This window comes from Muntiacus reevesi, chromosome 1 (assembly GCF_963930625.1).
Source record: "Muntiacus reevesi chromosome 1, mMunRee1.1, whole genome shotgun sequence".
Classification (NCBI taxonomy): Eukaryota; Metazoa; Chordata; class Mammalia; order Artiodactyla; family Cervidae; genus Muntiacus; species Muntiacus reevesi.
In genome coordinates this window covers 96,652,138-96,676,071 of record NC_089249.1, presented here as the reverse complement: position 1 = coordinate 96,676,071, position 23,934 = coordinate 96,652,138, and the positions used below count along the sequence as shown (strand labels likewise).

The window sequence follows — 23,934 nt, the reverse complement described above, 5'->3', positions numbered from 1 at the left end:
CAGGGTTGATCTCTTTTAAGATTGATTGGTTTGATCTCCTTGTTGTCCAGGGGACTTTCAGGAATCTCTTCCAGCACCACAGTCCAAAGGCATCAATTCTTTGGCATTCTGCCTTTACAGTCCAGCTCTCACAACCGCACATGACCACTAGAAAGACCATAGCCTTGACTATACAGACCTTTGTTGGCAAAGTAATATCTCTGCTTTTCAGTACACTGTCTAGGTTTGTCATTGCTTTCCTGCCAAGAGGTTTTGTTCAGTTCAGTTCAGTGGCTCAGTCATGTCCGACTCTTTGCAACCCCATGAATTGCCGCACGCCAGGCCTCCCTGTCCATCACCAACTCCCAGAGTTTACTCAAACTCATGCCCATTGAGTCGGTGATGCCATCCAGCCATCTCATCCTCTGTCGTTCCCTTCTCCTCCTGCCCCCAATCCCTCCCAGCATCAGGGTCTTTTCCAATGAGTCAACTCTTGGCATGAGTTGGCCAAAGTACTGGAGTTTCAGCTTCAGCATCAGTCCTTCCAATGAACACCCAGGATTGATCTCCTTTAGGATGGACTGGTTGGATCTCCTTGCAGTCCAAGGGACTCTCAAGAGTCTTCTCCAACACCACAGTTCAAAGCATCAGTTTTTCGGTGCTCAGCTTTCTTCACAGTCCAAATCTCACATCCATACATGACCACTGGAAAAACCATAGCCTTGACCAGACGGACCTTTGTTGGCAAAGTGATGTCTCTACTCTTCAACATGCTATCTAGGTTGGTCATAACTTTACTCCCAAGGAGTAAGTGTTTTTTAATTTCATGGCTGCAGTCACCATTCCGCAGTGATTTTGGAGCCCAAAAAACTGAAGTCTGACACTGTTTCCACTATCTCCCCATCTATTTCCCATGAGGTGATAGGACCAGATGCCATGATCTTAGTTTTCTGAATGTTAAGCTTTAAGCCAACTTTTTCACTCTCCTCTTTCACTTTCATCAAGAAGCTTTTAATTCCTCTTCACTCTCTGCCATAAGGGTTTTGTTATCTACCTGAAAATTAGACTGAATCCTGAATTCTTCTAGTTTTCACCAATATCTGTCACTAAATTAACATTTCCACATTTTCCCCACTCTTGTTACTTGAAATCATAAAGACAAAAACTGCCATTTTCTTAAAGACCTAAAAGCTGAAGCTGAATAACTTGATATAAACTTCAGAGGAATCGCCACAACATCTCACATCCAGACCAACTTTGTGCTTTTTGCTCTATGGCCCACTCAGAAATTTCACTGGAACACCTTCTGACATCACCCAGAGATAATAGGAAAATCTATCCGATTACTGCTGCCTCTCCTCACTCTGAAGATGCTTCAAGCCCAACATCTAGAAATCTTGACTAACAGCTCCCTAGGCTCAAAATTTTTGTTTATATTCTGTTCTAACCATTAACTTTGTTTTTCTTCTGTTTCCATGGCAATGCCTCTTATTGAATACATGATTGCTTGTACCATATAGGCGTGACTTTGGAAGCCAACCTGCATCACTGCCTCCTGACATTAGATAGCACACTTTAATTTAACTGACCTATTCTCAGGATAAAGAGGTTAATTCAATGAGAAATGGAGCAATGTACCAACTGAGCTTCTGGGGATGTTTCAAAGGCAGGAACTTCTCGGGGAAGTTGCAAAGGCAGGATAGCAGAAATGGCTCCCCAAAATATGCCTCTTTGGCATAAGGACTGTTTTTAGCTGATTGTTTAAAGAAATAGCAGACAGATACTTCCCTGGTGGTCCAGGGGACCTATATTCCATCTCTGGTCAAGGAACTAATCCCACATGCCTAAACTAAAAGTTTGCATGCCGCAACTAAAGATCTCGCATGCCCTAACTAAAGACCCCATGTGCTGCAAGTAAAGATCCCACATGCCAAAACTAAGACCAGTACAACCAATTAAGTAAATATTTTAAAAAGAAAGAAAAGGCTGATCCTTTTAAAAAATTAAAATTAAAAAAATAAAGAAACAGCAGACACAGAAGAATCTCTGAAAACACAGACGTTACCCTTTTGAAATGGAGATATATGTTTGTAAAAGAAATCTCTGTTTATGTGAGTTCTCTGGCAGAGAACGATGACTAAATCACTTGAAATCTCACTGGAGAAAGAAGATACTGATTTAAATCTATAAAACAAACATTACCCCTTTTACCATGCTTTTCCTGGTGACCTCCCATAACTGGCCTCTTCTCACCACCACCCCAATATCTTTCCTTTATCTTTACTGAAGACATTATGTAAGATGGTAGCTTGGGCCTTCTCAGAGAGTAACTCATTCTTCCTAGATATATGTTAATAAGCTTCTATCTGTTTTTCTCTTGTTAATCCATCTCTTATTACAAGGAATCTCAGGCAAGAACTCAAAAAGGTAAAGGAAAAGTTATTTTTCTTCCTCTTTGGTATGATTCCATTTATACAGGATAGGCTACAGTAGTCGAATTCATAAAGACAGGAAGTAGAAGTCTCACCAGTGGAACGATGATGATTTCTTTGGTTCTCTCGAGGGAAAAAATTCAGATGAGAGACTCAGACAGTCTTAAGGAGCAAGAGTTTTAGTGGCAAAGTGGAAGTACTCTCCCAAGAAAAGCTAAGAGCCGGCTGCTTAAAATTAAACCAGAAGCAGCCCCACAATTTGGGTAGGGTTAATTTTTCAGAATGGTGGAAAGTCCCTCCCTGTGTCCTGCATCATTTGACTGGCAAGGTGATTGACAGCTTTAGGTTATATAACTTTTCTCCTCGTGTGCATTGCACTTACCCATAAGCACCCAAGCGAAACCCAATGGTGTTGTGTGTGTGTTGGGAGCAGAGGGGCAGGTAATGCAAAATCTGCATTGCTAATTTATTATAAATATGGCATAATGAACTCCAGGTTACTTTGAGTCACCTTTGAGGTCTTGGTGGGACTGCACCAGCCTCTGCTGTCAAGTTTTATCTAGCTTGGTCCTGACAAGGCTGGAAACTCAACAGTCCTTGACTAAATAAAGGAAGAATCTCTGGGCATATTCTGATCACCAGTGTCCAGGTGGGGATGGAAGGATGACCCCATCCAGGCTGGGGCAGGGACTCACTCATGTCTGACTACCTGCCTAACAGAATACTAGTTGCCAGGGGCTGGGAGAGGGAATTGGGAGGTTTTGTTTAATGGGTTTCAATTTGGAATGATGGGGAAATTCTATAGATGGATGATGGGGATGGTTGCACAACAATATCAATGTACTTTATGCCACTGAACTATTAATATACACTTTAAAACGGTAAATTTTGGACTTCCCTCATGGTCCAGTGGTTAAGCCTCCATGCTTGCACTGCAAAGGGCATAGATTTGATCTCTGGTCAGCAAAGTTCCACATGCCTCATTGTGTGGCCAAAAAATTACCCAAATCAAATAAATGGTAATTTTATGTATATTTTACTACAATTTCAAATATTTGAAGAAAATTTTTTTAGAAATTAATAAATGATTTGTATAGGATTCCTGGATTTATAGTTTTTGCCTTGCCTGCTGGTGGCTCATTAATAAAATTGAATTCTCACATCCAGCTCCAGTTCCTTCTCCAAATGTTCCTGTTTCATCATTCTCCTGGTCTTCTACTCTCTCAAAGCCTGATCATTATCCTTGGCTCTATTCATTCCCACCCTTCCCACATTTGGACAATCACCAAATCTTGACCTTTTCAAGCTGTCCGTTGCATCTGTTCCTTCCCACAGCCAATATTGTGACTTACTCTTTGTCATCTCATTTTCTCAACATATCTAATCTTAGCTTCCTCCACTAGATTCTAAGTACCACGAGATACAGGACATAGTATACATTTTCAGGTTGAGTTTTAAGTCAAATAGACCTAAAATCCTGATTTGACTATTACACTCTAAATTTTGGAAATTTACTTACCCTCTCTGTCAACTTTTTTTTCAGTTGAAAAAGGAGAAATAACTAAGATTATCTATTTGATAAGTATGTACAGTTGTGCCTATTTTGGACCAAGTACTGTATTGAGGGAAAAAGAAAAATAGAGGTCCTCTGTTATGGCTCGACTATTCCAGCAGGTATAGATGTCTAACATGAAATAAATGACTGGGAAGTTATCGGAGACTTCCCTGGTGGTCCAGTGGCTAAGACTCCATGTTCCCAATGTAGGGTGCCCAGGTTTGAGCCCTGGCTGGGGAACTAGATCCCACATATCCCAACTAAAATTTCCCGCATGTTGCACCTAAGACCCAGAGCAGCCAAATAAATAAATAAATGTTAAAAGAAGCAGCAGCACAGGTATCAACCTAGACTTGTAACCAACGTCTAACTGAGAGGAAGGGGTGGGCAGACTTGTAGGAGCCCTTAACCTATGGGGTCTGACATAATCTCCAGGTAGACCTTGTCAAAGTTAATTTGAACTGTAGGACACCCACTTGGTGTCCTGAGCATCAAGCATGAGTGTCTTGAGCATGGCTTGATGGTATGGAGAAATACCCACCCGACACACATTGCAAAGGGTAATCAGAATCCTTAATTATGTTTAGTTTTGTAAGAAATTGCCAAACTGTCTTCCAGAGTGGCTATAACATTTGCTTTTCCATCAACAATGAATGAGAGTTTCTGCTTCTCATCCCATCAGCATTTGGTGTTGTCAGTGTTCTGAATTTGGGCCACTCTAATAAGTGTATAGTGGGATTTCCTAAAGACATAATGTTGAACATCTTTTCATATGTTTATTATACATATACACATATTTTTTTAAACTTTTGGCCACACTACACGGAATGTGGGATCTTAATTCCTTGATCAGGGATCAAACCTGCACCCCCTGCAGTGGACGCTCAGAGTCTTAACCACAGAACTGCAGGGGAAGTCCTTCATATGTTTATTGGCTATCTGTATGTTTTCTTTGTTGTTGTTTAGCCACTAAATCATATCCGAGTCTTTTGCGACCTCATGGACAGTATATATAGCCTACCAGGCTCCTCTGTCCAAGGGACTTCCCAGGCAAGAATACTGAAGTAGGTTGCCATTTCCTTCTCCAGGGTATCTTCTTCACACAGGGATTGATCCTGTGTCTCCTGCATTGGCAGGCGGATTCTTTAGCACTGAACCACGAGGGAAGCAATATTTTCTTTGGCAAGGTGGCTGCTTAGATCTTTTGCTCATTTTTTAATCAGCTTGTTAATTTTCTTGCTGAATTTCTCATTCTTTGTATATTTTGGATAAAAGTCCTTTATTGTATATGTCTGGTATTTTCTCCCAGTTTGTGGCTTGTCTTCTTGTTCTCTTAATTGCTCACATTTTTTAACTGATGTCAAGTTTTTCACCAAATGCTTAAGTGGTTGTAATGGATCTAATTTGCTATGTATTATAAATATTGATGTTTGAAAATAATATTTACACTGCTTTTTAAAAAATATTCAGTGTAGGACTTCCTTGGTGGTCCAGTGGTTAAGACTCTGTGCTTCCACTACAGGGGGCACAGGTTCAATCCCTGGTCAAGAAACTAAGATCCCAAATGCTGTGCAGTGCTACCAAAAAATAAAAATTTTTTAAAAGTATTCAGTGAAATTTAATACTATAGCTAACTGATACAGCAGTCATTTTAAGAAGACATGAAGTGGGAATGTAAATTGGTACAGCCATATGGAGAACAGTATGGGGATTCCTTAACAAACTAGAAATAAAACTACCATATGAACCAGCAATCCCACTACTGAAACATACCCTGAGAAAACCGCAATTCTAAAAGACACATGTACCCCAATGTTCATTACAGTATATTTACAACAGCTGGGACATGGAAGCAATCTAGATGTCCCCTGACAGATGAATGGATAAAGAAGCTGTGGTACAGTTAACTGTGACTCAGCCGTAGAAATGAATGCATTTGAGTCGGTTCTAATGAGGTGGATGAACTTAAAGCCTATTGCACAGAGTGAAGTCAGAAAGAGAAATCGTATGTTAATGCATATATATGGAATCTAGAAAAATAGTACTGAGAAACCTATTTACAGTGAAGAAATGGAGACACAGACGTAGAAAACAGACTAGTGAACACAGTGGGAGAAGGAGAGGGCAGGTCAAATTGAGAAAGTAACATTACATGTATACATTCTGATGTATAAAATAGAAAACTAGCAGGAAGCTGCTGCATAACACAGGGAGCCCCCTGGTGCTCTGTGATGGCCTAGAGGGGTGGAAGGGGGTTGGGAGAGGCTCACGAGAGAGGGGATATATATATATGATTATGACTGATTCACACTGACGTACGGCAGAGACCACCACCACATTGCAATTATCCTCCAATTAAAAAAAAAAAGACATGAAAAAGCTCCATATGAAGTAAGAAATTTTATATCACTCCTCCTTTATCCAGTATTTTCATTCTACTTATAAAATTTTTTCCAAATGACATCTTTATGTTCACACATCTTCTAGTGATCACCTTATCATACTTCTCTCTAAACAACTATATATGTTAAAGAAAATAATTTCATCTCCTAGGAGTATAAGGCTCTAAGTGTTAATGTTTTTCTTCTATCTGATTGTTTTCAACAGTTACTATTAATGCACAGTTGATCAAAATGGCACATACTATAAATATTGATAAGTGATTATTAAACATGAAAGCAACATTTTATGAGAAATACATCTTTTAATAAGATATATCTTTTTAAATAGTACATGTAGCTGTTTATGAATATTGCTGATTTCTAAGATGAGACACATGGGACTTTCCTTGTGGTCTGATGGTTAAGACTCCAGGCTTCCACTGCAGGGGACATGAGTTAAATCCCTGGTCAGGGAACTAAGATCCTGTGCAGCAAGGCAAAAAATAAAAATAAAAAAGATGAGACACAGCATAATATCAATACTATCCTTTTTTTGGCAATTCTTTGCAGTTTGAAGGATCTCAGTTCCTCCATGACCAGGGATTGAACCTGGGCTACCACAGTGAAAGCACCAAGTCCTAACCCCTGGACCACCAGGGAATTCGTGCTATTTTTTTCATACTTGTATATGCAAGTGCTAAAGACCTCATTCATATAAACAAGTAGATGGATCTGAAAGGAGTTTTGTTATAGCATTGTAACTTTCCTGCACGTGGCAGGGATTGAATCCATGTCCCCTGCATTAGCAGGCAGATTCTTTACCACTGAGCCCCCAGGGAAGCCCCAGAGTTTGTGTTCTTAACTACTGACTATCCTTTTTTTACAGCAACATCCCACTTACATGAAATGATGAAGATAAGGCTTTTTCAGATAACTAGGTGTTAATCATTTAAAACTTAAATAACTAATAACTTTATGTAATTTTTTTCTAAAATTTGCATATCTTTTCTAAAATAAACCCATGCCTTCGTAACCATAATTTAAATAATTCAGGTTCATTCTTATGAATGTTACTTTACATCATGATTACTGCTTCGCCCTTGAATAACACTGATGCATCTTTGAGACACATGTCTATCCTTCTCTGACATGGAGTTAACTGACTTCCTGGGCTGTCCTCACATTTACTGAAGACTTTGAATCAGGCTTACTCTCCAAGTGGAACCAATAATTTATTAATTTGTTTCTTCATTTAATAAATAAATATTGTATATTGAGAAATATATATGTTTGGTCTTTGTCTTCAGTTCTTAGCACTAGAACTTCTAAAGCCCTTGTTAATTTCCTAAGTGATAGGAGTAATAGGAGCATATTTTGTTATAATATTTGGTTCTTAGTCCTCAGTTCCAAAAATAAGAGCTTCTTGTTTTGTTTTGCTTTTCTTTTTTTGGCCATGCTGCAGTATTTGCAAGATCTCAGTTCCCCAACCAGAGATTGAACCCAGGCCACAGCAGTAAATGCCCAGAGTCCTAACCACTAGGCAACCAGGGAACTCCCAACAAGAGCTTCTAAGATCCTTCAAATCTCTAGAATGATGAGGGGTTATTTGTTTGGTTTTTTGGTGGGGTTGTTTGTTTGTTTGGTGAGTATCATTTATATGCTAGTAAAGTGATTCTGGCTGGGCACTTAGATAGCTTCAGATACAAACTGGTTGCCAGATAAACCCAAATCAGGTAATTAGAAGGTTGAAACTTTCAGCCCTATGCTGACCTCCTCCCCTGGAGAAGAAAATGGCAACCCACTCCAGTATTCTTGCATGTAAAATACCATGGATGGAGGAGCCTGGTGGGCTACAGTCCATGGGGTAGCAGAGTCAGACACGACTGAGCAACTTCACTTTCTTTCTTTCTGACCTTGGCTTATGATTCAATCAAGCATCCCAATGTATCAATAATAGAACCTCACAAAACCTCTAAGTAATGGAGTTCAGAGAACTTCCAGATTGATGAAGACAGCCATGCATCTGTATGCTGGTGCATCCAGAACTCCACAGGGATAGAAGCTTCTGCACTGAGGTCCTTCTAAACCTCACTCTATGTACCTCTTCATCTGGCTATAGCCTTTGTAGTAAGAAGCAAAGTTCTGTGTTCTGAGTTCTGTGAGCGGTGATAGGAACTCAGGGAAGGTCAAGGAGGTTGAATGAAGCCTATTTTCTACAAACAAGAACCAAGGGGCACAGAAAGGACTTGCAGCTGGAGAGCCCTAAGAGTCCTGCTCTCATTCACCACTCCTTGTGACTGATGCCTAAATTGGGAAGTCATGTGGGACTGAGCCCTTGACCTGAGCAGTATGTGCTAACTCCGAGTAATTAGTGTCAGGACTGCAATTAAATTGTAGGACACATAGTGTACAAAGAGATGAAAAATTGGTTGGTTTGTGGGGTTGGGGGAAACTGCTAACATTTGGAGTCAGATGTGTTGCAATTAGTTTCTTTTATTTATTTTTATAATTTTTCTTTATTTTTGGCTGTGCTGGTGTTTCGTTCCTGTGCGGGCTTTTCTCTGGTTGTGGTGCGTGGGGGCTACTCTCTAGTTGTGGTGCACAGGCTTCTCATTGCGGTGACTTCCCTTGTTGTGGAGCATGGGCCCTAGGGCACACGGGCGTCAATATTTGTGGCACATACGGGAGCAGTAGTTGCAGCCTCCTGGTTCTAGAGCACAGGCTCAATAGTTGTGGCACATGGGCTTCATCGCTCCGCAGCATGTGGGATCTTCCCAGACCAGGAATTGATTGTTTTATTCTCTCAATTTGTTGAAAAATAATTGATATACTTCACTGTGTAAGTTTAACACATATAGTAGGATGGTTTATGTTTATTGTGAAACAATTGACAAGTTCTACTAACACCTGATAATTCTTTTATTTTTTAAATTTTTTTTCCCAAACTTAAAAATTTTTCTTTTGTATTGGGATATAGCCAGTTAACAACGTTGTGATAGTTTCGGGCAAATTGCAAAGGGGTTCAGCCATACATATACATGTATCCATTTTTCCCCAAACCTGATAATTCTTAAATCTCAATTCATACCTCATCTGATTCAGTATTTTGAAGTCATAACCAAGGAAACAGGGATAGCTTTGTCTAACACTTTTGACCATTTTTAACAACTTATCAGTAGTATCAGATTTTTATTCTTGGGTACTTTAGTCAATGGCTTCTTTTGTTACTTTAGAATTGTGATTGATGTTTTTGTAGTTTGTTTTGAACAATAAATTCTTCTTTATGTTTATGTAATAACTTTGTTATTTTTGTTACATATGGCAATTATTTTAATTCTTATTCATAAATGATACATGTTTATCAAGCACCTTCCACATGCCAGGCTTTTTTTTTTTTAAGTAATTGATGGAAACACAAAGGCCCCAGAGTAACCAAAGCAATTTTTAAAAGAAAGAATGAAGTTGGAAGACCTAACCTACTTGATTTCAAAACCTACTATAAAGCTGCAGTAATCAAGGTAGTTTGGTATTGGCGAAAAGATAAAGACCAATGGAACAAAGTAGAGTTCAGAAGTAGATTCATACAGGATGGGTCAGTTGATTTTTGACAAAAATGCTAAAGCAATTCAACAGGGAAATAAGTCTTTTCAACAAATGGTGCTGGATCAATTAAATAGCCACATGGGGAAAAGAAAGAAAGAAAATCAACTCTACCTTACACCATAGGCAAAAATTAACTCAAAATGGATCACAAACCTAAGTACCAATTCTCAAATTATAAAACTTTTAGAAAACATAAGAGAAGCATTGCAATCTTAAAGATGGAAGTGTTTAGAACAAAAAGAGCACAAATCATCAGCAAAACAAAAATTTCGTAACTTGGACTTCATCAAGATAAAAAAAGTATTTGAAAGACACCACTAGCAAAATTAAAAGGCAGGAAACAGACTGCAAATCTTTGTAACACATGTTTCAAAGGATTTCTATCCAGACCATGTAAAAAAAAATCTTCCAACCCAACAAGACAACCAACCACATAAATAAATGGGCAAAAGATTTGAAGTTACTTCACAACAGAAGGTATATGAATGCTGGTAAGTACCTGAAATGATGTTCAACATCATTAGTCATAAGGGAAGTGTAAATTAAAACCACAGTGAGATACTACTGCACACCCTTTAGAATGACTAAAATTAAAGAAAAAAAAAATCCTCATACTAAGTGTTGATGAGTTTATGGGGCAACTGGAACTATCAGATTTTGCTGGTGTTAATGTAAAATGGTACTGTCACCTTGCAAAACAGTTTGGCTGTTTCTTAAAAAGTTAAACATATACCTATCATATGACTCAGTCAGTCTTATGTCTAGGTATTTCACCAAGAGAAACAAAAACTTCTACACAAAGACTAGTACACAAATGTACATAGTGACTTTATTTGTAATAGACAAAAATTAGAAATCCACATGTCCACCAGCAGGTAATTGGGTAAACAAATAGTAGTAATTCCATACCATGTAATGCTACACAGTAAAAAAATAAAATAAGCACATATACAACTGATATAAGCAACAAGGATGAATATCAAAATTATTGAGTCAAAGAAGCCAGGTAAAAAGGGAACCTAGTGTATGATTGTATTTATTTATTATAATTCAAGAAAATGCAAACTAATCTATATTGACAGAAGGTGATTGCTAGGGACGGAGATGGAGGGAGAGACTGGATTACAAAAGGGCACAAGAGAACTTTTGGGATGATGTATGATTGTTAACTTGATTGTGATGATACTTTAATGGGCACTGAGGTAGACCTAAGGGTCCCTCTCAAAGTTCTAACCCTTGAAGTTAGAATTTGAAACCCTAATCCCCCAAAATGATGGTATTAGGAGGTGGAGCCTTTGAGAAGTACTTAAATCTTGAGAGAGCAGCCCTCACAAATGGGGTTGGTGCTCTTAGAAATCTCAGAGAACTTCCACATCACTTCAATCTTGTGATTACATAGCTAGAAGGGGCCAACCATGAAGCAGGAAGAGTTTTCCCTTGGCCTTGGACTCTCCAGAACTGTAAAAAATTTTTGTTGTTAATAAGTTACTCAGTCTGTGATTTTTTTTTATAGCCTGCAAAGACTAAGACAATAAGTGTACATGTATCAAAATGAAGCAAACCAAACTTCCCAGCTTTATCTATGTGCAGTGTAGTATTCCTAAGTTAAATATAACTTTTAAAATGGGGATAATAGTTCTATATTCAGGCTGTTTTAGGGATTCATTGACTATGTCAAGCACTTTATCTTAATACCTGATTTAATATTAATACTTAATTTGATGCCACTGAAACTTTGACATCAAACTTCAATCTCTCTACTAAGCTTTCCACTCAGTCTAGAGGTAAATGAATTTTTTAAAGATTTAAGCATGAAGATCAGTCCTGGGTATTCATTGGAAGGACTGATGTTGAAGCTGAAACTCCAAATACTTTGGCTTCCTGATTCGAAGAGCTGACTCATTGGAAAAGACCCTGATGCTGGGAAAGATTGAGGGCAGGAGGAGATGGGGACAACAGAGGATGAGATGGTTGGATGGCATCACCGACTCGATGAACATGAGTTTGGGTGAACTCTGGGAGTTGGTGATGGACAGGGAGGCCTGGCGGTCATGGTTCATGGGGTCGCAGAGTCGGACACAACATGAACTGAACTGAAAGCATTTAGTAGGATTTGGCAATTAATGTCATTGAGTAAACTTAATAAACTTACTATCAAAGCAAAAAAAATACACATAAAGGAAAAACTGGGTTCAAAATTTTTTCCATGCTATTTTTAACAGTAATTCATTAAAATCTGGGATCATCTATTTTCCTTGGGAAGTAAGTCTATACTAATGTATAGAAAAACAAGATTTACTAGGAAGTTAAAAACCACTTCTGAAAGCTTTAGTTCTCCAATATAAATAAAGGAACTAGACAGGATGATCACTTACCTACTGTTCAGCTCTAAATATTAATCACTCTAATCATTCATTTCTCATTCATCTTTCCTTGCATTGTCATACCACTGTCTCCTACTGGTTCAACTTCATCCAAGTGTGGATTTTCCCCCAAGTTTCTGTCTTATCCTTTTCCCCTCCTCTGTGTCTAAGCCACTGAACTTAAGATCTCCACCTTCAATTAAGTCAGACAGAGAAGGAAAAATATATGACATCCCTTATATATGGAATCTAAAAAGAAATACAAATGAACTTAGGAAACAGACTCACAGAGAACCAACTTAAGCTTGGGGTGGGGGTAAGAATAGGGGGAAGGAATGGTTAGGGAGCTTGGCATGGACATGTACACACTGCTACATTTAAGATGGATAACCGGAGGAGGAGGTCCGACCACGCTCTCTCCCGGCAGTGGCTGTGCGTCTCAGCGCTTGTCGTGTCCCCACCCCTTTTAAATAAGCCGGGCTGGTGGCCGGCTAAAAAAAAAAAAAGAAAAAAAGATGGATAACCACTAAGGACCTACTGTATTTGAGCAAAGAACTCTGCTCAATGTTCTGTGGCAGCCCGGATGGGAGGGGAGTTTGGGGGAGAGTAGATACATGTATACGTATGGCTGAGTCACTTCAATGTTCACCTGAAAAGAACACAACACTGTTAATAGTCTCTATTCCAATACATAATAAAAAGTTTAAATACTTAAAAAAAAAAAAAAAACCTCCACCTTCAAACTTCCAACTTCAACAGTTTCTAGGCAAGATTAAATGATTAAAGTGCCACAGCGAGAAATCAAATAGGATGGAGAATGGAAAATGTCCTTGGATTTTGGCAATTAGGAGAACGCTGAGCATCCAAGGTTTTGAGTAAGGAGTGCGGCACTTTTCGAAGGATGACTCTGGCAACACTGTGAAGATGAACTGGAACCAGAGACTATTAGGCGTATTACCATCGAAGGTGACTTTGGAGTCATAGCTGTAACCCTTGAGTTTAAATGACATTAACTTCCTAATGTTTCATCTTGGCATTCCAGGCACTTAGGTGGTCTAATTCCTATCCAGTCGTTACTCCCCCATAAGTGTATTTCCTGGCCTCGGTCGGCCAGACTACCCGCTACTGAGCTTGATCTTCCTTGCTTCTATGGATACTCAGGCTGCTTTCTGTTTATAAAACTGCCCAGTTCATGAATACTTGCACAAACTTTACTGCCTTTTTTAGATTCTCTTAGCTCTCAAACACCATAAATCTTCTCTAGGTTAACAGCAGCTTTTGAAAGGTGAGACCGATTCTGACTCCTTTTCACACCCACCAGCTTCTTCCACCTCTTCCTCCCCCAGTCAGAGTGCACCGGCAGAATGGAAGTACTCAAAATAGAAATCACGTAACAAAACGGCGCTACAGGTACAGCAGTTCTTTTAATGCTAAAATGACTTTTTTTTTTAACAGTCCAGTAAAATGTTATCCCGACCTTACTGTTGAATAAATTTAGGCTCCAATAATAAGACCTCCGGTCAGACACTACAGCCTGGCAGACGACTTTGCATAGGTATCACATGAATGAGTGCGGTCCTATCAGAGAATACGAAAACTGTGAACCCAGGAGACTCCACAGGAATCAAGAGTCAGGAATTTGCAAGCACACAGCCCTCCGAACGCCTTCCCGCTAAGCTTCCGAAAAGGAGAAACCGGGGCCGCGGTCCAACATACAGATCAGACAGATAATCCCCGCCCCTGGCCGCCAAATCCCCAGTGTAAGTCTCCAAAGAGTTAGGCAGTGAGGCCAGGGCCGCGACCGCAGTGCGCGCGGAACTCGCGGAACTAGGAAGAGGAATCTCCAGCCCACCTGGGCGTCTCTGATTGGCCGTCGGCTAAGCTTGGAATTCTGGGGCGTGTTGCGTCATATCCGCCGGGGCCGCCATCTTGCTCCCAGGGGCAGTTGGCGGAAGAGAGCGCGCTACCAGGCCCGCCGGCTCAGTGTCTGCTTGGAGTTCTTGAGGCCCACGATTCGGCGTCTGCTCTCGACCAGGGGTCCGTCTCTTACGTCCCGTTTGCCCTCCCTCACCCAGCTGGGGGACAGCAAGGCGGCCCCCTCTTCGACGGCGTTCCATGGAGTAGGGTCCCGGACCGTTGTCCCGAAGAGCGAGATCGAGCTTGGCCGCCTCCCCCTCCCTTCTCCCTCCCTCCTTCCTTCCGCCGCAACATGGCTAACAACAGCCCCGCGCTGACAGGCAACTCGCAGCCGCAGCACCAGGCGGCAGCGGCCGCAGCCCAGCAGCAGCAGCAGTGCGGCAGCGGCGGCACCACCAAGCCGGCAGTCTCGGGCAAGCAGGGCAATGTGCTGCCGCTGTGGGGCAACGAAAAGACTATGAACCTCAACCCCATGATCTTGACCAATATCCTGTCGTCGCCTTACTTTAAAGTGCAGCTCTACGAGCTCAAGACCTACCACGAGGTGGTGGACGAGATCTACTTTAAGGTACGAAGCGTCTAGACTTGGCGGGGTGGGGGGGGTGTTAAGTTCCGAGGAAGGGGTATGGAGGAAACGGGCGGAGGCGGCCCTCGAGGTCTGATAATCAGTAGATATGGGAAGGTTGAACGGAGGGGGAGCTGTGGCCTGTAGTTCGCCAGGGAGGGGTCAAAGTGGGGCCGCCCTCTCATTTCCTTTTCAGATTTTTAGGGCCGGGAGAGCCCGCCGCCATTAATCTCTCTCTTCCCCCAACCTCCTGCCCACCCCTGGGGGGAGTTGGGAAGGGAGGACTGGGGGAGAGGAGAAACGAGTAACTGAAGTCTCTCCAGTTTACAGTTTAAATTTCTTTCTTTTGACGTGGATCTGCTCAGTGCCAACTTGTTGGTGCTTCTCCCGCTCACCCCGGGCCAGTTCGTGTATTGACTTCAATGTTGGCCTCGTGTTGTTGGTATTCACTATCCGATCCGGACAGGGAAATGGTCAGTGTGTGTGTCGGGTGGGGTGGGAGGGTCGAGGGTGGAGAGGTGCAAGTGGAAAAGATGGACCGAAGGCCTGGAAATTTTAGCAGCAGGAGGTCAGGAGTGAGTGGTTTCAGTCACCTGTGCGTTGGGCTTGTTTAGAATTATCTGGGCCCTGGGCTTCTGCGGCAGGGTCGGTGCTGGCTTGGCTGTGCTGGGGAGCTCACCTGGCGCCTCCTCACTGCACTCTTGTCTCAGTTCTTGTTTCGTTAGCAGGATTGACTCAGTCTTGCAGCGAGGCTCGGAGCAGCCCAGGGTCGCAGGTAGAGGTATGCATTATTAATCATGCTCAATCGCCATAAATGCATTTCCCTGGTTAAATGAACGGCTACTTAGATTTTTGTTTTTTTTTTGACCATTGGTTTTGGTCTTTTCCTCATGAATTTGGTAGGCTTTCTTCATTTACCTAAAAATATGTAGTTTTAAAATTATCTTCCAGGCCTCCTAAGGTAAATTTATACTATTAAAGAATATCAGTGAGTCTTAACGGTCTTTAAATACTTAAACTAGGACATCTGCCATAATACAATACGTTTTGTCTGTATTGACTCCTAAAAACCACTTGACAGACCACATAAAGTATCTTCCCTGACCTGAACATATCTGTAGAGGTGATAAGAGAGGAAATTTTCTTTATTCGCCTTTAGGTTATGTTTTATCCACCTTTCCCCCAATAAGTGAATAGCTTATTAAAGGATTTTGAGATACTAGTTGCTTTTGATCTTATTTTGAGAATATTAGTTCAACTTTGGGTATATAAAGTAAACTGAAATTTCGGTGTACTAAGCATTGTAAGTAATTGTAATATTGTGAACTAGTTTTGTTTTGTTTTTTCTTTTTTTAAGGTAAGGCCTTTTTCAGTGTGGATACAATGTGGTGAATATTTAACCCTTAGCCTTATTTATGCCTTAAACTTCAGTCAGTTGAAGATAGGGTTCCTGCTCTTTGTGGCAGGTTCTGTTTAATAACCTAGGCAAATGTTAATACGACTGAGGGAAAAGCTTGTTTTCAGATTTTACATACTGTGTCTTGAAACACTTTAAGATTCTACTACAAATTATTTAAATTTAGTTATAAAACCGAAGACTCGGGTTTTGTTATCCAGATCAAATAATCGTTGAACTATGTAGGCTTCCTATTTTGTAAGTCGATTTTGTTTGGCATCCACCCTTTTGGTTAGCCTTTAAGGAATTGAAACATCTCTTCACAGCAAGGTAGGGGAAGGAAATAAAACTCTAAAGCAGTGCAGCTTAGTCCACTGAGCAAAATAGTGTAGTGTTTACAGTTAAATGAATGCTTTTCTGTCTGAGTCACTGACAAGGACTATTTCATGTAATAGTGGATGGGTGGAAGTAACATTTTAGAAATACGTAGTGAAAGAACAGGATTTCAAAACCATTTGGTTTTGTTTCAAGTTAAGAAACAAATATGGGTCTTATTTTTCCAAAACACCTTTGTTGTATCTGTTGTACAGCTAATATTCTTTCTTTGCTGTTTTTAGGTGAAATATATTGTTTTTATAGGGTGCCCCACTTTAGCAAAGATCTGTATCTTTGAATATACTTGACAGTGCAAGTTATACTTACTGTTTTTGACCCAGTTTATATTTTGGGGGAAAATTGAATTGGTTCATATAATCCGGCTGAAAATATACAGTAACTAAAATAATCTATGTGTAGGTATGGCCTTTGTAATTTCATCTTTAGTCAGAAATGAACATAATGCTTGATCATGGTTTTAAAAAAATGTGTAAATACAAAGTTTCATGATGTTGCATCAGAAGTAATTTGTTACTACTTTAGCATACTTCGTTTTTTCCTTTTTGTATTTTTTTAATTCTTTTTTTCAAGTTTTTTCTTTACCTTATAATGTGGAATTTTAAATCACCACAAAACTGAAATATTAAGGGTATTTTAAAGTTTTTTTTTTTTATAAATACTTAAACTTGTTAATACTTTCTACTTTAAGTTGGGGCTTTAAATCCATTTTAAAATGAGGATTTTTATTTTTTAAGTAATTCATAATACAAAGTTGATTATCAATTTTTAAGTGTATAAGACTAGAAATTTCATGTCTCCACCTGTATCTACTTCCTACAAAGCTAGTTTAATGTGATTTCTGCAGTGTAAAGTTGTTAAGGTTTTGTTAAACCCTAGTTGCTTTATTGGTGCTATTTAAATATCTAAGCAGTTTTCAGAGGTGGTTTACATACTTTAAAATGTATGTAAACAAAATAAATAATACATCATGTCAAAATGCCCAACTTTCAAACTTTTGGAAGAGCTGCTCTATTATGGATTGGGGTTTACTTGAATCATTTTTTAAAAATTCAAAGCATGAATGTTTGTTGTGTTTCTCTTTTCTATTTTCAGGTCACGCATGTTGAACCATGGGAGAAAGGAAGCAGGAAAACAGCTGGCCAAACAGGGATGTGCGGAGGGGTAAGTAGAAGTACGTGCATTTTTCAGTTTTTCTGTGTCTGATAACTGAGTTTATATTCAGAAAACTAAAAATTTGTCAGTTACATGCCAAGTTACAATTAGTTTATGTTTTTTAAAAATCTAAATTCAAGTGTTCCCTGGTGTTAGAAAAGCATTTTTTTTTTAATGGTCTGTTCTCAGTTCTGGATTGTATCTCCTGTTAATACCTAACAGGATTAATCAATTGGTACTAAGTATCTCTGTTAATTATTTTACCACTTTCTTAATTCTTTCCCTTAAAGGTTCGAGGTGTTGGAACAGGAGGAATTGTTTCTACAGCTTTTTGCCTGTTATACAAATTATTTACTCTGAAATTAACTCGCAAGCAAGTGATGGGTCTTATAACACACACAGACTCTCCATATATTAGAGCCCTTGGATTTATGTATATAAGGTGAGCATGTGTTTCTCTATATTTTCAATAAATATCTTATTTTAATTGACTTAAGCTTAATCAGTCTTTTGTAATTCTAGGTACACACAGCCCCCTACAGATCTGTGGGACTGGTTTGAATCCTTCCTTGATGATGAAGAGGTATGTCAACAAGGGTAATAATTAATTTTCTTCTGATTATTCTTTTTAAATATTTTTTATTTATTGATGGTTTAACATCTTCCAGAGTTTTCTGTACCTAAATTTATTTCACTCACATACGTTAGGAATTAATGTCCTATTACTAAGATTAGGGTGGATTTTATATGCCTTGGGTTAAATTTTTAAGTCTTGTTTTCACATTTTTATATTGTTTAGATTTATTTTGCTAACTATTGAAAGCTGTCTCTTCCTAATTGTGTTCTGTGTATTGTTTTGATCTTGACTTGTACAGTTGATAGTGACTTCTTAGTTGGCCATGCTCAAGATTGAGGTGGTAAGCCATGCACATAGAAATAGTAATTAATTATTGCTTTTTTTTTTTTAATATTCTGGGACTTTTCAGTTTTTTACCCTATAACTTCCACCAAATAGTAATATTTCCATTTGCATAGAAGTGCAGAATTGAAGAGCTGAGTGGAATTTAAATAGGGTGAGAGCTTAGATAACTTGTTCAAGGTGATCAGACTATTTCAGTCCCAGCTTTCTAACTCTTAGTATATTATATACATGTTTATAGAAAGAAACCTCTTTTTAGTAGTTCAGAATTTTTTTTTTAAATATGAAACTTAGCATTCAAACTTAAGGTTGAGCTTGTTACATATGCTCAGAAAGTACTTTGGAAAACATTGCTGTGTCAGATTTAAATCATACATGTATTAAAGTCCAAGATCACAAAATGGATCTTAATAATGATCACTGTTGTCCATATATCTATCCCCACGATTATACTTTGTTTTAAGGTTCATAAAGTAAACTGAGTGGTGTTTTAGTAGTCCTATTTTAAATGTATCCAAAGAATTGGTTGTATTAAAGGATAGTCCTAATGGAAATCTTTCTGGTGTATTTTTATTACTCCGTGCACAATTAAAAGAATCTCACTCATGTAGACAAGGAGAATTTTTCTCTGCACTTTTTTTTTTTGTAAACAGACTATTTACAGTCTGTTTATCATCTCGGAAGAGGCCAAAAGCGTGGTAGATAATCACAATCTTTAAAGTTTTTTCTTTTTAGATAAGGTTTTTCAGGCCGGGGTGCTTCTCCTTTCTATATTTAAAAAGCATGTCCCGCTTCATAATTGGTATTAGGTTTGTTTCTGAATGCTTCTGTTTAATCTGTTTTTTATTGTATTTACAAACCTGAGGCTTTCTATTTAAGCTAACTTATTGTTTTCTTCCTTAGATATCTGCAGCGATTATATTTGGAAATACTGTATATCTGAACACTTAAATGTGTGTGAGTGCAAGCAGTTTTACCTTTAGCTCTTGTTTTCCTGTTTAGATAACAAATCTCACTTTCCTTGTGTGCTTGCACTGTAGGTTTGGGACTGACAATAGCTGACTAACATGTCCTGAGCTGTGAGAGGGCATAGCAAGAAGGCCTTCATGCGGTAATGACCCTTTTCAGAGACAATGGTCATCATGGATTATGCGTTTCCAATTATTTGTTTATTTATTTATTTTCTACATAACTCTGAATTAGAAACCTCACTGCTTCATGGCAGTTGGTTTGCTATTGCTTCCAGTTTTGTTAGGGCTTCATTTTATATTAGAGTTGTTAAAAGATAATCTTTAGACAGGAACTGTTTAAAGTAGTTCATATATAGCTAGGTTACACTGCTAGGAACGATGTGTGCAAACATGTCCACAGAAATAAAATGTATAGTTAGTAGGTATGTGGAATATAAATTTGATTGTTCTGAATAGTTTAGTAATGTAAGGGGGTGTTTCATATTTTTTTTTAACTGAGTGAGGTCACTTCTCTTTATGTCCATGAGGTTGCAGGGTTTGTTCTCACCTGCATGCACACACTGAGCCCAGATATTTCTCTGTATCATTCATTACCAGATTAGAAAGGTACACAAATTAAAATTTTTCTGTTAGAATTTTTTTGTATTTGAGATTCCAAAGATGGTTATATTTTTTATAGTATTTTTTTATTTATTGAGATAAATTTTTTGACGGCCAGGATATCTTTTGTGTTTCTGTAGGACCTAGATGTGAAGGCTGGTGGAGGCTGTGTAATGACCATTGGAGAAATGCTGCGATCTTTTCTCACAAAACTGGAGTGGTTTTCTACTTTGTTTCCAAGAATTCCGGTTCCAGTTCAGAAAAATATTGATCAACAGATTAAAACCAGGCCAAGGAAAATCAAGAAGGATGGAAAGGAAGGCACTGAGGAAATAGACAGACATGTTGAGCGCAGACGTTCAAGGTAATGCAATTCTTGAGTTACCACAGCTTTAAAATGTGCTTTACACAAAAATTATTGGAAATTAGTATCACATTCTTATGTATAATTTGTCATCTTTTCCCCATTTTCTACCCTTAAGGGCATATTCAACAAATTAATGCAACTGTAAATGAGAACAGGCAAATATTTTGTTTAAATTATTCTTGATGTGTGACACTTATGTTTTAATCAGTTTTTTTCTCCCCTTCCTCCTTTTTCCTGAATATTAGGTCTCCAAGGAGATCACTGAGTCCAAGAAGGTCCCCAAGAAGATCCAGAAGTAGAAGCCATCATCGAGAAGGCCATGGGTCTTCTAGTTTTGATCGAGAATTAGAAAGAGAGAAAGAACGCCAGCGACTAGAGCGTGAAGCCAAAGAAAGGGAGAAAGAAAGGCGAAGATCCCGGAGTATTGATCGGGGGCTAGAACGCAGGCATAGCAGGAGTAGGGAAAGACATCGAAGCCGTAGTCGAAGTCGTGATAGAAAAGGGGATAGAAGGGACAGGGATCGGGAAAGAGAGAAAGAAAATGAGAGAGGTAGAAGACGAGACCGTGACTATGATAAGGAAAGAGGTAATGACCGAGAAAAGGAGCGATCGCGAGAACGGTCCAAGGAACGGAGAAGTAGGGGTGAGGTAGAAGAAAAGAAACATAAAGAAGACAAAGATGATAGGCGACATAGAGATGACAAAAAAGATTCCAAGAAAGAGAGAAAACATAGTAGAAGTAGAAGCAGAGAAAGAAAACATAGAAGTAGGAGTAGAAGTAGAAATGCAGGGAAACGAAGTAGAAGCAGGAGCAAAGAGAAATCAAGTAAACATAAAAATGAAAATAAAGAAAAATCAAATAAACGGAGTAGAAGTGGCAGTCAAGGAAGAACTGACAGTGTTGAAAAAAGAAAACGAGAACATAGCCCCAGCAAAGAAAAATCTAGGAAGCGTAGCAGAAGCAAAGAACGTTCCCACAAACGAGATCACAGTGATAGCAAGGACCAGTCTGACAAACGTGATCGCCGAAGGAGCCAAAGCATAGAAACAGAGAGCCAAGAAAAACAACATAAAGACAAAGAGGAGACTGTGTGACAATTTTTTTGTAAAAGTGGATCACATTGAATCCTATAAACATTGGATTAAATCTGCTTTTTTTTTCCCTCCCAAGTTGAGATTGTGCAGTAGTTACGCACTCTTCAAGCTCCCTGTAGGCTGCATTTTCATTTCCTCTTTTGTGTAGGGAAGTGCCTTTGTAATCCCATTTACTGCATTGATGTCTTCACCCTATTGTTGAGTTTGATACATGATGCACAGATTGTTCTTGCATTTTATTGTTTAACTGTTTTTGAGATGTACAGTCTGTACATATGTCCTGAAAATGTTTTAATTCTTTTGGCATGGTTGCCATGTTGGTTAAATTTGTATAAGGCAATAAACTGCCACTAATTCTATTTTTGTTTTGTAGGTGTGGGGTTATGGTTTGTGTACTGAAGTTAGCATGGCTGTGCTTTTTCGTAATAGAATGCTAAAGACTTTGAAAATGGATCTAGGATGTCTATCATAGGAGAATTACATGCTTTCAGTGTACATGAAGGCAGCAGTTTTAGGATTAACATTCTTGCCCACTGTATATTGTCTTGGAAGGCTCTTGTTAATATGTTAAACCTAATATTCTCTACAGTTAACTTTAGAGAGAATTTATGAGAAGTTAGTTTCTGATGCAGAGGTTTCAATTAGGCTGTGATTTGATCAAAAGTCCTTTTAGCATTCTACCTCAAAGGGACACTGTTAGTATGCCTAAAATTGATTCACTTAGTTTTCCTTTTTTATTTGAAAAAAATACATGACATGTAATCTTTTTTTGAATTTTTCAGATTTTAAAGTACTATATTAAAGGAGAGATTAATGTCTAAAGCCTAGCATTCTTGCAGCAACCCTATACTAACGTGAGATTGGGAGAGGGGTGGGGCAGGTGAGTAGAGAAATAGGTAAAAGCCTCAAGCTTCCAAAGTGTTTTTATAAATGGGAAAACTTAAATTATGAAACAGCTTGATATAGTGTCCTTTTTTTAAATTCAGAACTTTTTTTATTGAAAATGAAGATTGCTGTTTGAGTTTTTAAACTTAATTTAGAACAGAGAAGTATTAAAAGTAATGCTTTGCTGCATTATTTAAGATTATCAGCAAATTATTTGATAGATTGTTCTTATGACTTGTATTCTGATTACAGAGAACGATCATGAGTGTGGAATAAATTACTGGATTAAATCCTTTATCCTGGGTGTTGGCTTCCCCCTTTTGTTAACTTTTTAAAGTATTTTTTATTGTGGAAATAGATACAGTGAGTCACACTTTGTGCAGAAGAATATCTTAGTGCCCAGATGACAAGTGAATTTTAAATGTGTAGGTGGAATTAGACATACATGATGGCCAGCAATATTACTAGAGTTCCCTTTATCCTTGAGTGTTACTTGTATCAATAGGTTGTTCTTTGGTTTGAGTAATTAGTTTCACATCAGAGGTCCTTATTGCAGGACTTTGCAATTAGATTATATATTAGAATCATTTAAAATTTGGACTTGAAAGAGCTTTTAAAAAATAATTCTTCTAATTCTCATACTAGACGCCCAAAGTTCAGTCATTGACAGGACTACAAGGGAGTCTTCTAACAGTATTAACTGACCATATTAACATTTGTTTTATCTCACTGTTCATATTGGCCAACTGATGGGCACTCAGAAACCACATTGCAAAAAAAAACCATTAAATGGGACAAAGGAGTACATTTAGCAGAGTTCTTCTTAACATTTGTACTTAACCAGAAAAATCTCATTAAATGAAGGAATTCTAAGAAAATACTGTTTTTCTTTTAAGAGTAGAATAGTCAATGATCTTTTAAGCTGAGTGTCAAGTGAATGAACACTAGATAGGTAGAAATTAGAAAACTTCCTGAATGATGAAAAGCAATAGATATTAACAAATATTTAGCATACCTAAATGGATGGTGCTACTCCTTTGAATATAGTTAATTTGGTGGTGTATTTTGGTGAAACATGGAAAGAATTTATTTCAAGTAGAAGTGAAAGTATCACTGCATTTAGTTTCCTGTCATTTTGCTTTTGAGCATTTTGATAGAACATGTAAGTAATACTAATTAATGCCAGATATATGCATGACTTAATTTGGAGAATAGCTTTCTACAAGACTGAAAACAAGCAGCTCTGAAAGACATCTCAGGATTGTTTCTTGTAATTTTTGAGAAAACTTAGTAAAAAACTATTGATAGAGCTTAATATAATTAGCAGCCTCCATGCAGTTTTCTCAGTTTACTAAAAT

General features: G+C 38.5%; 1 protein-coding gene across 2 annotated transcripts; it reads left to right on the top strand.

Annotated features, from left to right (window-relative positions):
• The first annotated feature begins 14,228 nt into the window (after window positions 1-14,228).
• Window positions 14,229-22,873, top strand: PRPF38B (pre-mRNA processing factor 38B). Of its 2 annotated transcripts, none has more exons than XM_065907647.1 (6): window positions 14,229-14,798; window positions 17,680-17,748; window positions 18,030-18,181; window positions 18,262-18,322; window positions 20,370-20,593; window positions 20,842-22,873. In XM_065907647.1, exons 1-6 carry the CDS (start codon window positions 14,523-14,525, stop codon window positions 21,689-21,691), a joined length of 1,632 nt encoding a protein of 543 aa, XP_065763719.1. In that variant the 5' UTR covers window positions 14,229-14,522; the 3' UTR covers window positions 21,692-22,873. The 2 variants fall into 2 exon arrangements, with proteins under 2 accessions (XP_065763719.1, XP_065763720.1); XM_065907648.1 differs by lacking the exon at window positions 14,229-14,798 and adding an exon at window positions 14,983-15,268.
• Window positions 22,874-23,934: the final 1,061 nt, after the last annotated feature.